A 15,855-nucleotide genomic window follows, 5' to 3' on the forward strand; every position below is an offset into this window, starting at 1 on the left:
TGGATAAAAAGGAGTGGATAAAAGAGGAGAAGCATAGCAGCTGGCATTATTAGCCCAGCACATTTCCTCCCCAGTTTAATCTAGAAATTTCAGGTTGCTATGCACATGGCTGAGGGATTTCTGTTCCACACAAGTACTTGCTGAGCTGTAAAGTTTTACCTTTTCATTTAGAGACAAAAATAATACATCTTAGGTTGGAACTAGTTTCTCTGTGTAGAGAAAGAGAAATGAGAAGTGAGATACTCATGGAGAAGTGAGTCACTTCGCTGCCTCCCCGGCAGCTGTCAGCATTGCACAAGGACCCTTTCCCTGCCCGAGACTCCAAAGGTAACTATTCACTTGGGTACTAATTGTGGGAAGTGGCTACAAGAGGAGAATAACTTCTAAAAAAAAATCCAGACCAGAGGGGCCGCACAGTAGAGATGAGAAGATGGGCAACTCTGCCCCATCCTAGAGCAGCCATGGCTGCACCCCTGTGAGCAGAAGAGGGAGTCACTGGTCCCTGCCTGGGCATCCTTTGAATTTCAGATGGGAGAGGCAGTGGCACCCCTACCCCAGCCTCAGCCCCAAGGATGCCCAGGCAAGGATAAGAAGCAGTTCCTGAGAAGGCCAAATGTTACAGTTGATGGGGACATATTCCCTACACCTGGAGGGAAGGAAAAATAGTGAAGAAGGACAGCCTGAAAGTGACTTTAAAAAGTCTAATGCAGGACTGGGGTGAGTTAATGAACCATTTAAGCACTAGACAGGTGCTACTGGCCCCTACAGATTTCCAGGCAACAGCTTGCCTTGAAAATGCAAGAAGCCAAAATAGCCAAGGAAGACTAACAGTCTGCTCTATGTATCTCTAACACTGATGCTATTCTACATACCAGACACTTAACACAAGCATACCTTGCAGATACTGCAGGTTCACTTCCAGACCATAATAAAGCAAGGATCACAATAAACTGGGCCACAGGAATTATTTGGTTTCCCAGGGCATAGAAAAGTTACGTTTGCACTGCACCGTGGTCTATTCAGTGTGCAACAGCATTAAGTCTAAAAAAAAACACTGTGCATCCCTTAATTAAAAAATATTGCTAAATCATCTAAGCCTTCAGTGAGTTGTAATCTTTTTTGCAATAGTAATATCAAAGGTCACTGATCACAGATCATATCAAATATAATGAGAATGAAAAAGTTTGAAATTATGAGAACTGCCAAAATTTGATAGAAACATGAAATGAACAAATGCTACTGGAAAAATGGCCCTGACAGACATTCTGGACTCAGCATTGCCATAAACCTTCAATCTGTAAAAAATACAGCATCTGCAAAGCACAATAAAATGAGGCATGCCTGTATACAGCATTTCCTATAGGCCTGCAAGAATCTTACAGATACTATCTCTGCTTAACTGCTGAGAAAATGGTGGCAGGAAGGGGAAATGACTCGCCCAATGTCACTCAAGGAGCATATGCAGATTTCAGTCCTGGCAGAGCTTCATGACAAAGGCCCTGTGTGTCTCTACTGAGAACACTCTGATTTCACATATAGTAGAGAGCAAGATCAACAAAGTTTTTCTTAGAGGGCCAAATACTAAGCATTTTAGCCTCTGCAGGTCACACAGTCTCTGCTGCACTGTTAAAGCACTAAAGCAGCTACAGGCACCATGTGAACAAGCGGGTGTGGCTGTTCTCCAATAAGACCAGAGGCCATTATACAGAATGGGGGTTGAGGAGTTCCCGTCGTGGCTCAGTGGTTACCGAATCTGACTAGGAACCATGAGGTTGCGGGTTCGATCCTTGGCCTTGCTCAGTGGGTTGGGGATGCGGCATTGCCATGAGCTGTGGTGTAGGTTGCAGACGTGGCTCGGATCCCGTGTTGCTGCGACTCTGGCGTAGGCTGGCGGCTACAGCTCTGATTCGACCCCTAGCTTGGGAACGTCCATATGCCACAGGAGCAGCCCAAGAAATGGCAAAAAGACCAAAAAAAAAAAAACCCCAAAAAACAGAATGGGGGTTGGCAAACTGCAGCCCCTGGGCCAGATCCAGCCTGCCATTCGTTTCTGTAAACAAAGCTTTATGTACTTGTGATTTGGATCTAGCCTGTCATCTCAAGAGTATTCCTAGACAGGTGAAGGGCAATTCACTGAGCTAACATAATGCCCTGCTTCCACAGAAACATTCTCGGTAGCAACCAGTGCTCTTTTATCTAACTTTCCTTTGCAAACGACACTCTGATCCCTAATCTGTGGTCCATGTGGTCAAACTCCCAGGGTGGGAAAGCCCTGTTAAACACCTGGTGCCCGGCAGGTGACCTCTCACTGCAAAGGAACAGTCATTCTGCTTCTTCGATCAATACGTGACTCAGTTTCTGGGAAACTGAGCACCTTTTGGGAGCTGAAACACAAAAATGGAGATTCTTAACCTGAAAGAATGGTGACCAGAGACTGAGCTTGTGGTGCCATGACAATTAGGTAGGTAGGTAATTAATTAAGTAGTTTCATCCGTTCTAATTATTTTATGGCTCCCTCATCCCATGCTGGGCAGATACAACAGTGATCTTGAGACTGAAAAGACTGGTTCACAGCACCTGAGTGAATACTTTATAGATCAAATCTATGTTGTTACTTGTGACACCACAAAACCTGAGCCAAAAAACAACTCACTTTCAAACAAACAGATAAACTGTGGCTCTGATCTCCCCGACAAAGGACTTTGGATTCCCATCAGGAGGAGCAGCTACGAGAGCAGCACCTTTAAGCACTGGGCCGGCAGGGACCAGGCTCAATGCCAAGAAACAGCAGGCGTCCCAGAAGTACCTGCTGTCTGTCTATATTGTTGAAGATTACCTCCATGGCTTCTAATGGCCTGGGGTGTGCATGGCCCTGACCTCAAAGTCAGATTTCCTAACTCACTTTATCGAGATCAGATGCCCCCTACCTGGACCGTCTGGTAATCGGAAGCATCAATTCCTTTCACCGTCACCTCGCGGAACACTCTTGGCTCCAGTTCTTCTTTGGTCAGATCACAGTGATAAATGATACCTAGAAAGAAGCAGAAGTCTTAGTTCAATCCACAAACTCACCCTGTACACGATGGGCAAGGAAGGATCACAGAGCACGGTCAGCTCTGCATGTGCGGTCACTGCAGGAAGAGCTCTCATGGGTCCTCTGTGTGGATGCTACGCAAGCATGCCTGCTTCAGCACCATCATCGCGTGTGGCCTTCCTTCTTCCAACAGTCACTGCATATACATTTTAGACCATTCTAATGCATTCCACAAGTATTCGAAGAGGTAAAACCTAACGCAGGAACTGAATAGGTCTTCCCCATGCCGGGTTGCTTAGGAGTACAGATTAAAGGAGATGGGAAGCTTCCCTGTAGAGCCATTTTTGCCGAGAAGTAATGAAGATGGAAAACTCAAGTGATCTGCCCAAAGTCAAGAGCCATTCAGGGGTCTCTTGATGGGGACTCTGGGACGCCTGCTACCTGACACCCACCCATCTGTGGACACACACGTGGACAGCAATTAGGGGCCAAAGAGAGCCTTTTAGGGAAGCCTTTTAGAATTGCCTTTAAAATTTGGATTATCCCAGTAATTGTGCACAACACAAATTAATGAATACACACCAATAATTTTCAGCTTGTTTAACCACGAATTAAAATTCCATTTCCTTAACTGAATGCTACCGCACTGTTAACATTTAAGAACTAAATTAAAAGAAATGCTAAGTAAGACAAGTCATTACTGTTTGAAAACAGCAACACTGCTATGGTTTATGAAACAGAATTAGTCACCCAGAGTGGCTGGTGTGGAAACAGCCCTCCTACATAATACTTTAAACATATGCTATCAAGTATATGAAACATTGATTGAGAGATCCCAATACTTGCTGGAAAACCAGAAACTAAGAGGTACTCCCACTGGGCACATTCAAATTGACTGATCATGTACGAAAATGGCAGCCTGCTTTCTTTTCAGCTCTTCTGTGTATGTACGTACTTCCCTAACAGCGGAATATAGGACTCTGCACCCACGGCAAAAAGTAATGCATTAGATTCACTGACAACACGACTGCTAAGCCTAGGAAGGTTACCTCAATCCTCATGCTTACAAATTGTTTTAAGGTTTATAACAGGAAATGTGATTAACACAGACGTGGAAGAGTTGTGTAACGTGACTGGAGTACTGGCTTTCTTAGTTTAAATGATACTTGGGTAGCTGTCAGAATATATCTTTATATATAAAGTACTGCCAGATTATATGCTGGACATACATTCTAAATGACCAGATACACCACAGGTCTACTTGCCTGAATACATGGAATCTCAAGGGCAAAGGCTGCCTTCATGTATCTGCCAATTTTTGAGAAGCTTCTTTATCAGTACCTGTCCCCATTCCTTAAAACAGAAGAAGCACCTGAATCCTTGGGGAAAAAAAAAACAAAAACAAAACAACCAAAAACCCAACTAACCAAATAAAAACAAGAGATTGTAGAACAAGTAGGTGCCCTTTGCACACTGGGCTCATCCCAGCATCACTGCTACCTGTGCTACAATGAACAAGGAGGGATCTGGGAGCCAGGACTCCCAGCTCTGACCACTGACCAGGTCAGTGACCTGAGATAAGTCACCAAAGTATAAGACTGCAACTTCCCCAGTGAAAGACAACCAGTTGGAAACACACCCTAAACACCTGTTTATTTAGAAAAGTTGAGACATCAAAGCCACTAATGGCAGAATGAAGTAAGCATACAACATGGCTGGTTACTGTTAAGTGCCAAGTGCTAGATCTCTATCCTTCTGCTTGGAGCAATAAGTGTCACTTTGGGGGAGGCTGGATTATACCTAATGGTACCAGAGCTTACTATATTTGATCAATCCTTTCTAGTTACAGACCCATCTGGGCCAGTCCAGGTTAGCCCACTGCATAATGTAAGGTCAATCTAATGATGCTCCGTACCCTGGCTGCACTGGTCTGGTAAGGACAGAAGGGGGCAGGGGGCTGGAGAAAACATCCTAGAATCACAACTCCGAGAGAACTGGTTATGCGATCTCTGGAAAATAATTTCAAAGTTTAAGGGCAAAAGAGAACTGGATTATGGAAATAAATCCCTTAAGCCCAGAGGAGGCACGTGGACTTGAGCAGCTGCCACGGTGCTTTAATAAGGCAAACTCTAGCAGTAGGAAGGAGGCAGGGATGATTAGTTCAGATATTCCTGCTATAATCTGAAATAAATGTAAGGAGGTAAAGGAAATGGGAGTGAGGAGGAAGGGGCAACTCTAGGAGAAACCACAAAAGAATCATCAGAGGAATTTGAAAATTCACATATGCAAAGAGAAGGTGAAAGAATTTTGTAAAGAAAACCCAGGTAGATACTGTTTCATCCGATTATAGGCTGGGTCTCAAGGTTATCAAAATAAGAAAAAAAAAAAAGCTAAAACGAGTCTCTTAAAATTTTCTTGCACTCCTTGGATATTTACCCAAAGGAGTTGAACACATGTTCACACAGAAAAGGGCACATGGGTGTTTAAAACAGCTTCGGTCATGACTGCCCAAACTTGGAAGCATCCAAGATGACCTTCAGTGGGTCAATGTGTAGATAAGTTGTGGGACATCCAGACAATGGAATATTATTCACCATTAAAAAGAAATAAGCTCTCAAGCCATAGAACAACCTTAAATACATATTGGTAAGTGAAGGAGCTGATCTGAAAAGGCTACATACTCCATGATTCCAACTATATGACATTCTGGAAAAAGGCAAAGCTTTGGAGACAGTGAAAAGATCAATGCTTGCCAGGGGCTGGCAGAGGAGGAAGGAATGAAAGAGCAGAACAGAGGCTTTTTAGGGCAGTGCAAATACTCTGTATGATATTGTGATGAGGGATACATGTCATCATACATTTGTCTAAACTCATAGAACACCAAGAACAAATCCTAAGGTCAGTTACGGGCTTTGGGTAGTTATGATGTGCCAGTGCAGGTTCACCAACTGTAACGAAGGTACCGCTGTGGTAGGGATGTTGATATCAGGACAGGCAGCGTGTGGGGGCAGGAAGAAATCTGAACCCTCCCTCAATTCTGCTGTGGGCCTAAAACTGCTCTAAAAAAATAAAGTCTTAAAACATTTTTTTTTTTTCCCTTTTCCCAAAGAGTCTTAGAAAAGTTCTCAGACTTACCCTGTTTCTCAGAACCACGCACCTGGGATGGCTGTACTGATTATGACAACACAGGCAAGTCTACCGTGAGCCTCAGACAACTCTCTGAGGTTTCACAAGTACAGAATCAGTCAGTTCCACCACTAAGTGGTTTGAGTCACAGGGAATAAGTGCATCGTGCTCCAAGTTGTCCTGGCTGCCTGTTTTCCTCCAAGTGTAACTCCGGGTACAAATGGCTTGGCTCACGATGTGCTTGTACCACGTACCTCCATAGGAAATAAAGTCAGCGGGTGTACACCTGTCAGACGTGCCACATGGCTACAAGCAGCTGGCACTGCAGGTATTTCTGACTCTGGGACTGTCTGCTGTTTCCTGCAGTAGTGGACAGCTGACCTTCAGAGACCAGTGCCAGACAGCTTTTGAGCTGACAAGCAGGTACAAGGACATGTCGATGCAAACCACCATTCCTGCTTTCAAGGGATCTCATTTAATTATCTGATGGCCATTTTACACCTAGATTAGAAGATCTGAGTCTGGAATCCCTTGGTTTTAGAAATCAAATTACATTAAGGAGAGAAAAGAAGAGGCTGGAGGCAAAATGAATCAGAAAAGACAAAGGAGAAGAACAAAGCATGTAACAAATGAAAGCTTGTTCAGAGGCTGCCTGTTAGTCCAGAACTGAGAACCATACTTCTTCTCTTTCCAAACTTCACAGGCACAGTCCCAGGTAACATTTCACTGCTTGGCTCAGAACCAACATTTTATGCTGGGACAATGGCCCTTTCATCTCCAGGTAATGATGAACTTGTTCCTGAAATAAATGGCCACATGGGGTCACTGAAGGTGGTTTATAGGCCTCTGGGGATCTGGCTTTTATGAAGAGCAGGTGAGTCAGCCCTGCTCTGTTCTCCTTATTGCCCTTTACTCTGACTGTTTAACAGCTATAAGGTTTTCCAAAGCAAAATTTCTGGGACCAGTGTAAGCTGAGGAAATAAAGTGCAGACCCCATAGCCATGGGCTGAGAATGGCTATCTAGAGGAAAGCAATTTCCCTTGGTTCCTGCTGACTGGCTGTCATTGTCCTACAGGTCCTGGGGAAGGAGAGGTGAAGCACAGGATACTCTGACATGAGTTTCTTGACCTGTCTGTCCTAGAATCCTGGCCTTGGGCATGGTTTTCACATCCTTGTGGGCACTCTTCCCAGCCCCCAAGATCCTCTGAAAGGCACATGGACAAGTAAAGCTTATAAGATGCTCCAGGGGCACCATCAGACCTACATACAGAACAACATTCTTTTGGCTTCAAAAACCCTGATAGCAACCCACTAAGGTAAGACGGTAAGATGCTTTATAGACTGCCTGCTCTGCAACTCCGAGGTGCAAAGAGGGAAAAAAAAAAAAAAAAAAAAAAATTAGTCACCCAACACTGTCATCTGCCAAACCCCAGGAGGAAGACAAAGCCATTTTTGCACCTGCCTGGCTCTCCACTATGTCTGCTTTATTTGCCAAGGCCCAAACTATTGAAAAAAGACTGGGTAAGACAAAAAGGATGATGAAGGAGCTCCAAAAACAGACAAGAAAAGTGTAAATATTTTTTCAGCCAGACTGATTTTAGGATAGGGTCTGCCCGGTCAACTGCAAGCTGCCAACTGAGCCAGGCTCCTGGGACAGATGAGAGTATGTGTTACAGCTTCAGCTACAACACAAATAGTGCAGCCAAGTGGAGACACAAGGAAAAAAACCAAAACAAGCAAAATAAATGTGGCCAATTTAAAAAAAAAAGTTATAAAGAGAGGTATGTTTACTTTGGGGAAAATTACTTGGTACTATGAAAGAGCAATCTGCAAGGCTTTTTGTTTTGTTTTGTTTTGTTTTAGCCGCACCCAAGGCATACAGAGGTTCCCAGGCTAGGGGTCCAATCGGAGCTATAGCCGCCAGCCTACGCCAGAGCCACAGTAACGCCAGATCCGAGCCGCGTCTGTGACCCACACCACAGCTCATGGCAATACTGGATCCTTAACCCACTGAGCGAGGCCAGGGATCAAACCTGCATCCACATGGATGCTAGTCAGATTTGCTTCTGCTGAGCCACAAAGGGAACTTGCAAGTTTTTTTTTTTTTTTCCTTTTCTACTAGAACCGAATAACAAGTTCCCCCTGCCATATGATATAAAACTATATGTTCAGATTTTTTTTTTTGGCCATACCCACAGCATATGAAATCCCCATGCCAGGGATAGAACCTGAGCCATAGGTGCAGCAACACCAGATCCTGAACCCACCGTACTAAGCCTGAGATTGAACCTGTGCCTCCAGAGACAATGCCAGAACCTTAACCTGACGTGCCACAGCGGGAACTCTGTAGAAACATTTTAATCCATTTTAACAAAAGCAGAACTTACTCTCAATTCTTGAACAGTTTTTAAATGTCAGATGTAACTACAGATTCTTATTTAATGCGTTTAGTTATCGGCACTGTGTGTGTTCTGGTATATACAGACCAAAGGTTGAAACTAAGGCAACACTTGTTCATATGAATTTTCTAAATCAGCCTAGAACAACCGGTGGTCCTGTCCTTGGAAAAGAGACTCAGTATATAAGATTAATGAGAGTGCAGTTTTAGGTGTTCAGGTTTCCCTTTGTTCTGAGCTTCTGTTTTACTCCCACTAAGTAATTTTGGCTGTAATGCAGCCTATGTGATCTTCAACAACACAGCACTGTATTTCCATTCCTCAAAAGACACCCAAACGTTACTCTGATTTTTGAACACTGCTGGAAAGACTCCCACCTGGAGATAAAAAGGAAGTAAACTGATAGAAGATTTCCGTGTCCTTCTTCTGACCGCTGTAGCCCACGACACTGCCGACCTCGAGCGGGAAGATCTTGAGGAGAGCACCAGTGGCCAGGTCGTGAAGCTGCAAGGTATTCTTCACATCATGGAGGTAGCACAGCACCAAAAAGTTGGACCTGACGCAAGCCACCCATTCTGAAAGGACAAGGCCAGATAAAACCGCATGTAGTTTTGAAAATTAGCCCCAAACACATTCCTTTCACTGAACACAGTCCTTGAGCTCTGCATTGTGCTCTGCAGCTGTGCAACTTGCTTGGTGATTTTTATAATTGGTTTTAATCATTCATTGAGTTTTCAGCCTATTCCTTTAATAAATCACTGCAACTGTCACATCCGGAGGAAACAAAATATTCTCCACCTGGGCCAGGAGCCTTTGATGATCCAGATAGCATGTGTAATGCAAACAGCCCTGCTTACCTATTTTATGTCTAATATCACACTACAGGAGGTATAAAGACAGTAACAAAAACTCTATCATGCATCATGTCTGTCAGGGTTGATTATTCGCAGAAATGTTTGGTATGTATAGATAACCCGCAAGGTGTTAGACAAGCAAAGGGATGAGGTCACTCCTGCCCTTGAGTTACAATCATGCAAAATTACAAGTAGTAACCTGTAAACAAAGGGGAGTAAATGGTTGGTCGGGACCCCAAAAAAGTGGGAGCTTGTCAGCAAGTGCTGAATTACATCTCGAGGACAGGGGTATGAAGGTGGGGGTGCCTGGGTGGTGTCACAGATGGACTGCTCTCTGGGGGACAAGGAGGTGAAAACACACGACTCTGGGAATGAAGGCCAGACCTGGGAATGAGGAGAGGGAAAAGGAGTATGAATGAACAAACAGGAAGGGAGGGAGTGAGGGGGACTGAGAGCAAGTGAGAGGTCTATTTGTACGAAGAAGAAAACAGCTACTCCATCATTCAGGGTAGGCGGGGCCAGAGGTGGTGGTGTGCTGGGGGATTTTGATGGGAGATTCAGGCAGAGGGGAGTTCAGTTCTGACCCAGCTGTCACTGAGGAGCTGCTCTTCAACAGAAGGGCGACACAAATATGGGCGACACCCAGAAGGCTGTGTGGCTTGTGGCTGACCAGAGCCCAGTGGAGGTGCCTGGAAGGTGGGGTCAGAGCAAGACTGCAACTAACAGGCAGAACACCACATCCAGCTACAGATGAAGTTGGGGGCAGGGGGAATGAAGGGCATGTCCCAGGAAGAGTCACCCTGACATGATGACCATGGGCATATAGAGAGTGGGGCAGAGATGCGAGTCCCCCTCGGTCACCAGGGCTGCTGCTCAGTCATGGCGCTGCCAGTCAGGGAGCTGGGCAGGTGGAGGTGCAGAGCAGTGGAGGAAAGGAGAACGCAGGAGGGCAGGTGCAGAAATCGGATTGCAGCAAGGCCGGGCGGTCCAGAGAGAGACGCTGTGGTGCAGGGACAAGGCCAGGGCTGCAGGTAATAGCCCTGGCATGTGGCCAAGACAAGTCTTTCTTGGTTGTCACGGTGGGTGTGGGGTAAGGGACTCTTAACTAATTTTTATAACCCAAGGAACTAGTAGTTTACACACACAACATTATCAATTATCCACAAGACACTGGCCAGAGGGAGCTGCGAGGGTCACCAGGGGCCTCAGTCCTGCTGGGAGCTGTTTAGATCACTACTACAAACTCTTCCCCAAGAGAGGATATGGGAACTCTTATCCAAAAGCAATCTGCTCATTCGCTAATATGATATTTTACAAAAGGGCTTCAGTCAAGCCATATATTTCATGTGGCTTTCATGTTTTAAAGGAAGTAGGGGGGGAAGACAGAAGTCAATTCTTTCTGTCAAAAAATAATCAATCTGTGTTAACTATGAGTACATCAAAATTATAAAACAGAGAATGTGAAGAAGAAAAGGACAAGGTGATTTGTAGACTGTCGTTAATAAAAGCTCTGACTTTATAGCTGTACTTTATGAGTCATCTCTAGTTTTATTCTCAATAGGGCATTCAGTGCTAATGATATATGGCAAATTCAACTGTGCTTCTCTCTGAATTGATGAGTTCTAGTGAATAGTGAAGGTTTCCCCTTTCCAGTCTAAAGAACTTATAACCTCTCAGAAGGAAGCTTATAAAAACATATCACCCCTCCCCCCAAAATCTTGAAGCCCTGATGTGCATTTCATTAGATCTACAGTGAGATAGGACGTCACCTTAATGCACAGTTAAAATTGCTTTGGGGAGGCTTTAAAAGGCAGAAAATTCACATACTTTGGGGACTATGTGCATCTGATGATTCCCTATATAAGAATGTTCCAATCTGACTTACACCTGAAAACCCCCAGGGCACCCCTTCACAAAGCCGTTCACAAAGACCTGTGTCACCAAGTCTCCTTCAGACCCACCAGGGCACAAGGGTCCCTCCTGTGTGGCACTCAGGAAGTACTCACTAAATGCTGGCTCTTACCAACCTTTTGGGGGACGGGGAGGGAGGGACACTCTGTTTCGGTTTGGACAGAAGCCATCAGGCTACCGAAGTCACTGCGAACCAGTCTCCTCGCATGAAGGTGTTAATGGAAAAGGCCAAAAACCTTATGAGGGTCAGAAAGAGAATGGAAGGTTTTGAGGAGATAAGTGAAGAGATTTCCTTGGAAAGGGCCCCTGTCACATGGTAAGTCCTGCTCCCTGCCCCCATGCCCAAGACGGCAATGGTGGAGCACTAGTGCTCTCACAGAGACAGAGCATTGGGGCCCAGTGCAAACCTGACAAGCAGGTTTGACTGTGGAAGAGCCTGGGATGGGCTGCTGCCTCGGGACTGCAGATGTGGATTTTGCAGGACAGAGCATGGATATCAGTGACCTCTGTACAGAGCAGATGGAGGGGTGAGCCAGATGCCCAGGGGCTGAGGGGATCCCAGGCGAGCACTCAGGGCAGGGCCTCCTCCAGGGCCAAGGGAACTGCCCAGATCAGGGCCTGGCAGGAGTGCCCTTGGATAGTGCTCCCTGGAAGTCAGCTAGAGTCTGCCCACCTTCCACTCTGCCCAAAAGGCAAGTCCAGGTTTAAGTATCCGCAGGCACAGAGCACACACCCTGAGCTGGGGCGGGGCGGGGTGTGTCCTTGCTTTTCCAGGATGTGCACCTACATCTGTTTGACTCCAATCCCTGCATTAATTCACTGAAAAACCCAGGCCAGGAATGGGACAGGGCCACTCTGCAGCTCTCAAAAGGAGTTATTCTAATTACAATAACTTATATCTTTATACACACACACACACACACACACACACATATATATATATATTTTTTTTTTTTCCTATGGCTGCACCTGTGACATATGGAAGTTCCTGGGCTAAGGCTGGAGCTGGAGCTGCTGGCCTACAGCACAGCCACAGCAACACAGGATCTGAGCCATGTCTATGACCTATACCAAAGCTCAGGGTAACGCCAGATCCTTAACCCACTGAGCAAGGCCAGGGATCAAACCTATGTCCTCAGGTCCTTAACCCGCTAAGCCTCAAAGGGAACTCCCCTTTCTAGTTCTGTTATGGCCCTAGATTTTATACCCATTCAACCCATCAGAAGAAATTCATATCCACAAGCAAACTATTCCTTTGTTTAAAGGTACCAGACTATCTTTTTGTGTCATAAACTGTAGCCAAATAAGTGAGTCTCCTTTTAAATCAAATCCAGCTTTCAGGCAGTAAATAATTTATAAAGCAGTGTATCATTTTTGGGAAATCACAGAGAAAGTAAATAAAAGGGAACGCAGAGGCACTCTGAAACACAATGGATACAGGAGTGTGGTTCTCAAGAGGTTACTGCAGCATAGCTCACAGCAGCAAGCACAATGGATTTCAACTCAGTCTGACTACAGTCTATTCTCTTTTCTGATAAGAGGACTGTAAATCCACCCTAAGCTCTACAACAGGTAGAATACAAACAGCTAAAGGTTATTCAGAAGCTAAAAGCTAAGGATTCTGAACCTAAAAGGTTTAAAAAGAAATTAAATATTATTATTATCAGAGTATAACTACGTAAAGATGACTGGTACATCTTTGAAAGTCTGTCTTCACAACTTCAACCTTTTATGAAGACCCTGCACAGTACTGATCTAACGAGAAAGGTGTCATACAGTAAACCCTTGGTTGTGCTATTGCGACATTTCACAATTAGCGATTGAAGGTCTTTTATCTTGTCACCGGTCACCAGACAACGAGAGATGTGCCAACTTCTTGACTTTCTCATCAGAAAGACAGCACAGCTTCCGAGCAGCACTCTTACCTAAGACGTCCTTCTCGTGCTCAGGCACGAGCACCTTCCACTTGGACTCCTCGGGATCCGTGAAGTCAATGTTGATCAGGCGGTAGTTGGGAGAATGGCGGTTTGTCTTGAACGTGAAGACCGTGCCCTCGTTGGTCACGTAGTCATATTCTCCTTCGAAGTTGTCGATCAGTTTTACCCACTTCAGGATTCCTGGTGAGAGACCAAGTGCCTTGTCACCTCTCTGGGTCTGAAATGGTGCAAATCTGGGTATAGGGAGGGGATGGATCTTTCTGTTTATAGAGCACAAAGCAGACACAACATCTGGGAGATTGAAGTCACTGGAAAGAGCAAGGACATGGGTGGGTGAATTTTGAGGTTTCCAAGAAGGGCAAAGGAAAAACCTGGGAATGAAGGAGAGTGGAGAATTCTCTCAGCTCACCTCCCCATGCAATCAGGCCCATCCTCTTCTACCTGAGGGGGTCTCCAGTCAGAGCACATCTTTCTACCTCTACTGCCATTGCTCCATCCTGAGTGTTCACCATTTCCCCCTGGTCTATGGCAGTGGCTCACAAATGGGGATGATCTTACCCCTCCAACCCGCCACCCCCAGGGGCTTCTGGAAATGTCTGCACACAAAGGTTGTCGCAACTTGAAAAGAGAGAGGAGGTTCTACTATTAGCCTCTGCTGGGTAGAGACCAGAGATGGAGCTTCAATGCACAGCACAGCTCCTTGGACAAGGAATCAGCCAGCCCCAGACATCAACAGTGCGTGCCTGAGAAACCTTGGTCTGCAGCATCAGAGAACTGCTTGGTCTTCCCACTGCCACTCCTGACCTTCCTGGGAGCAGCCACAGCAATGTCTTCATATCCTAAATTGGTTGCTGTTGGTCCCCTTCCTAAAAATTTCCCTGTTGCTCTCTGAATACAACCCAAATTCCTTCTATGGTCTTCACGGTTCTGCACATCACAGTCCTCGCCCACTCAGCCAACCTCAGATGTCCCAACTTCTGCCTCACTCCCTGCCTTCTGGCAACACTGGCCTTTGTTAGGCCCCTCAAGCCATGCTTTCAGGTCTTGTCACACGCTATTTCCTCTGCCTGGCCCACTCTCAAGTGGTTAGGCACCTCCTGCCTGCACCCAGATCACCTCTTCACAGTGCTTTTCAGCTGAACCCTCAAAAAACAAGGGTTTGAACTGTGCAGATCCACTTCACACTCAGATTATTTTGAGCAGCAAATACTGCGGTACTACATGGTCTGTGGCTGGTTGAATCTGTGGATGTGGCGTGTCCAGGGGGCTGACTGTAAGTCATACACAGATTTTTGACTGTATAGAAGTTGCACTTCGTTGTTCAGGAGTCAACTGTACCCACCTATTTGCTTGGGTTTTTTTGTTGTTGTTGTTTGCTTGTTTTTTGTCTTTTTAGGGCCACACCTGTGGCATATGGAGGTTCCTAGGCCAGGGGTCGAATTGGAGCTGCAGCTGCCAGCCTACACCACAGCCACAGCCACAGCCACACCAGATTTGAGCCACGTTTTTGACCTACACTTCAGCTCATGGCAATGCTGGATTCTTAACCCACTGAGCAAGGCCAGGGGTAGAACCTGCATCCTCACGGATACTAGTCGGGTTTGTTAACCGCTGAGCCATCACAGGAACTCCTTGTTTGTAATTTGTCTTTTTTATTCATTATGTAATACTCAGCACCTACACAGTGTGGCAAATACTTCGAATGTGCAAAATAAAACTGGCATCAAATGTAGGGAGGAATATTTTCCAATCCTTCCATCCTAAGAACTAGTCCGGAGATGGTCATCACTAAAATAAATCTTCAATGTGCTCAGTACCACCATTATTTTAAATGGCTCACTCAAGGCTACTTTTACTATATTTTTTAAAAAACCCACGGGGGTACACACCTGGCTCATAATGTATCAGACATAAATGTTCAGAGGACATCTCAAACGTTTTATAAACAAAAAAGCTCTAGGACTTCTAAACTACTCAGAGGCAATTCCAGATCTCAGCTATTGTCCAATTAATCTCCTATGTTCAATTTTACAGTGAAACTGCTCCATTAATTTGGATAGTTCATTTATATTCCTGGTGATTTTATATTATCTCATTCATCTCCATAACATAATATCTTTATATAATTTGTTGAATTAAGTTAATCAGGGAAATATAATCCCATGGTAGAGTGTTTTTTTTCAGTGAGACATAACTGGATTAACTCCCCAGCTTCACCACTATTTAAAGTTGTGTGACCTTGAGCAATCTCGTTATCCCTTCCTAAGCTTCATTTTCTCACCTGTAGACAAGAAATAATAAGTCAATGCAAAAGTTATTATTTAGTGCCTACTAATACCTATCCCCAAACAAAACTCAATAAATATTATTTTTAAGTGAACTAATGGAATTAAAATAATAGATAGTTTTAAAAAATCTATAGCTTTTCCACATGTTAACCATACCAGTTAGAAAATACAGGGCTGGGGGGTGGGGGTGAGGGATGTCATTTACATTAGAAGCATACCTAATGAAATCTTTAGGAATGTACTTAACAAGAAATAGGGACTCTTTATGAGAAAAGCTCTCAAGTTTTTCTAAGGAACCTTCAACGACAA

At 44.9% G+C, this 15,855-nt stretch overlaps 1 protein-coding gene across 10 annotated transcripts in view; it reads right to left on the reverse strand.

The window, feature by feature from the left end:
- The window catches only part of PREP (prolyl endopeptidase), a 562,439-nt gene that overhangs the window by 46,924 nt on the left and 499,660 nt on the right, over positions 1 to 15,855 (reverse strand). For 8 of the 10 annotated variants that reach the window (XM_085011432.1, XM_021083601.2, XM_085011429.1 and 5 more), the window contains 3 exon segments: positions 13,247 to 13,438; positions 8,934 to 9,131; positions 2,928 to 3,031 (listed from right to left, as the gene is read on the reverse strand). In XM_085011432.1, the coding sequence (XP_084867558.1) occupies positions 2,928 to 3,031; positions 8,934 to 9,131; positions 13,247 to 13,438 (494 nt within the window). 10 annotated transcript variants of the gene reach the window in all.

Source organism: Sus scrofa, chromosome 1 (genome assembly GCF_054392235.1).
Source record: "Sus scrofa isolate SSC_HxYL_T2T_F1_AM1 chromosome 1, Sscrofa_HxYL_maternal_Yorkshire_Landrace_v2.0, whole genome shotgun sequence".
NCBI classification, from domain to species: domain Eukaryota; kingdom Metazoa; phylum Chordata; class Mammalia; order Artiodactyla; family Suidae; genus Sus; species Sus scrofa.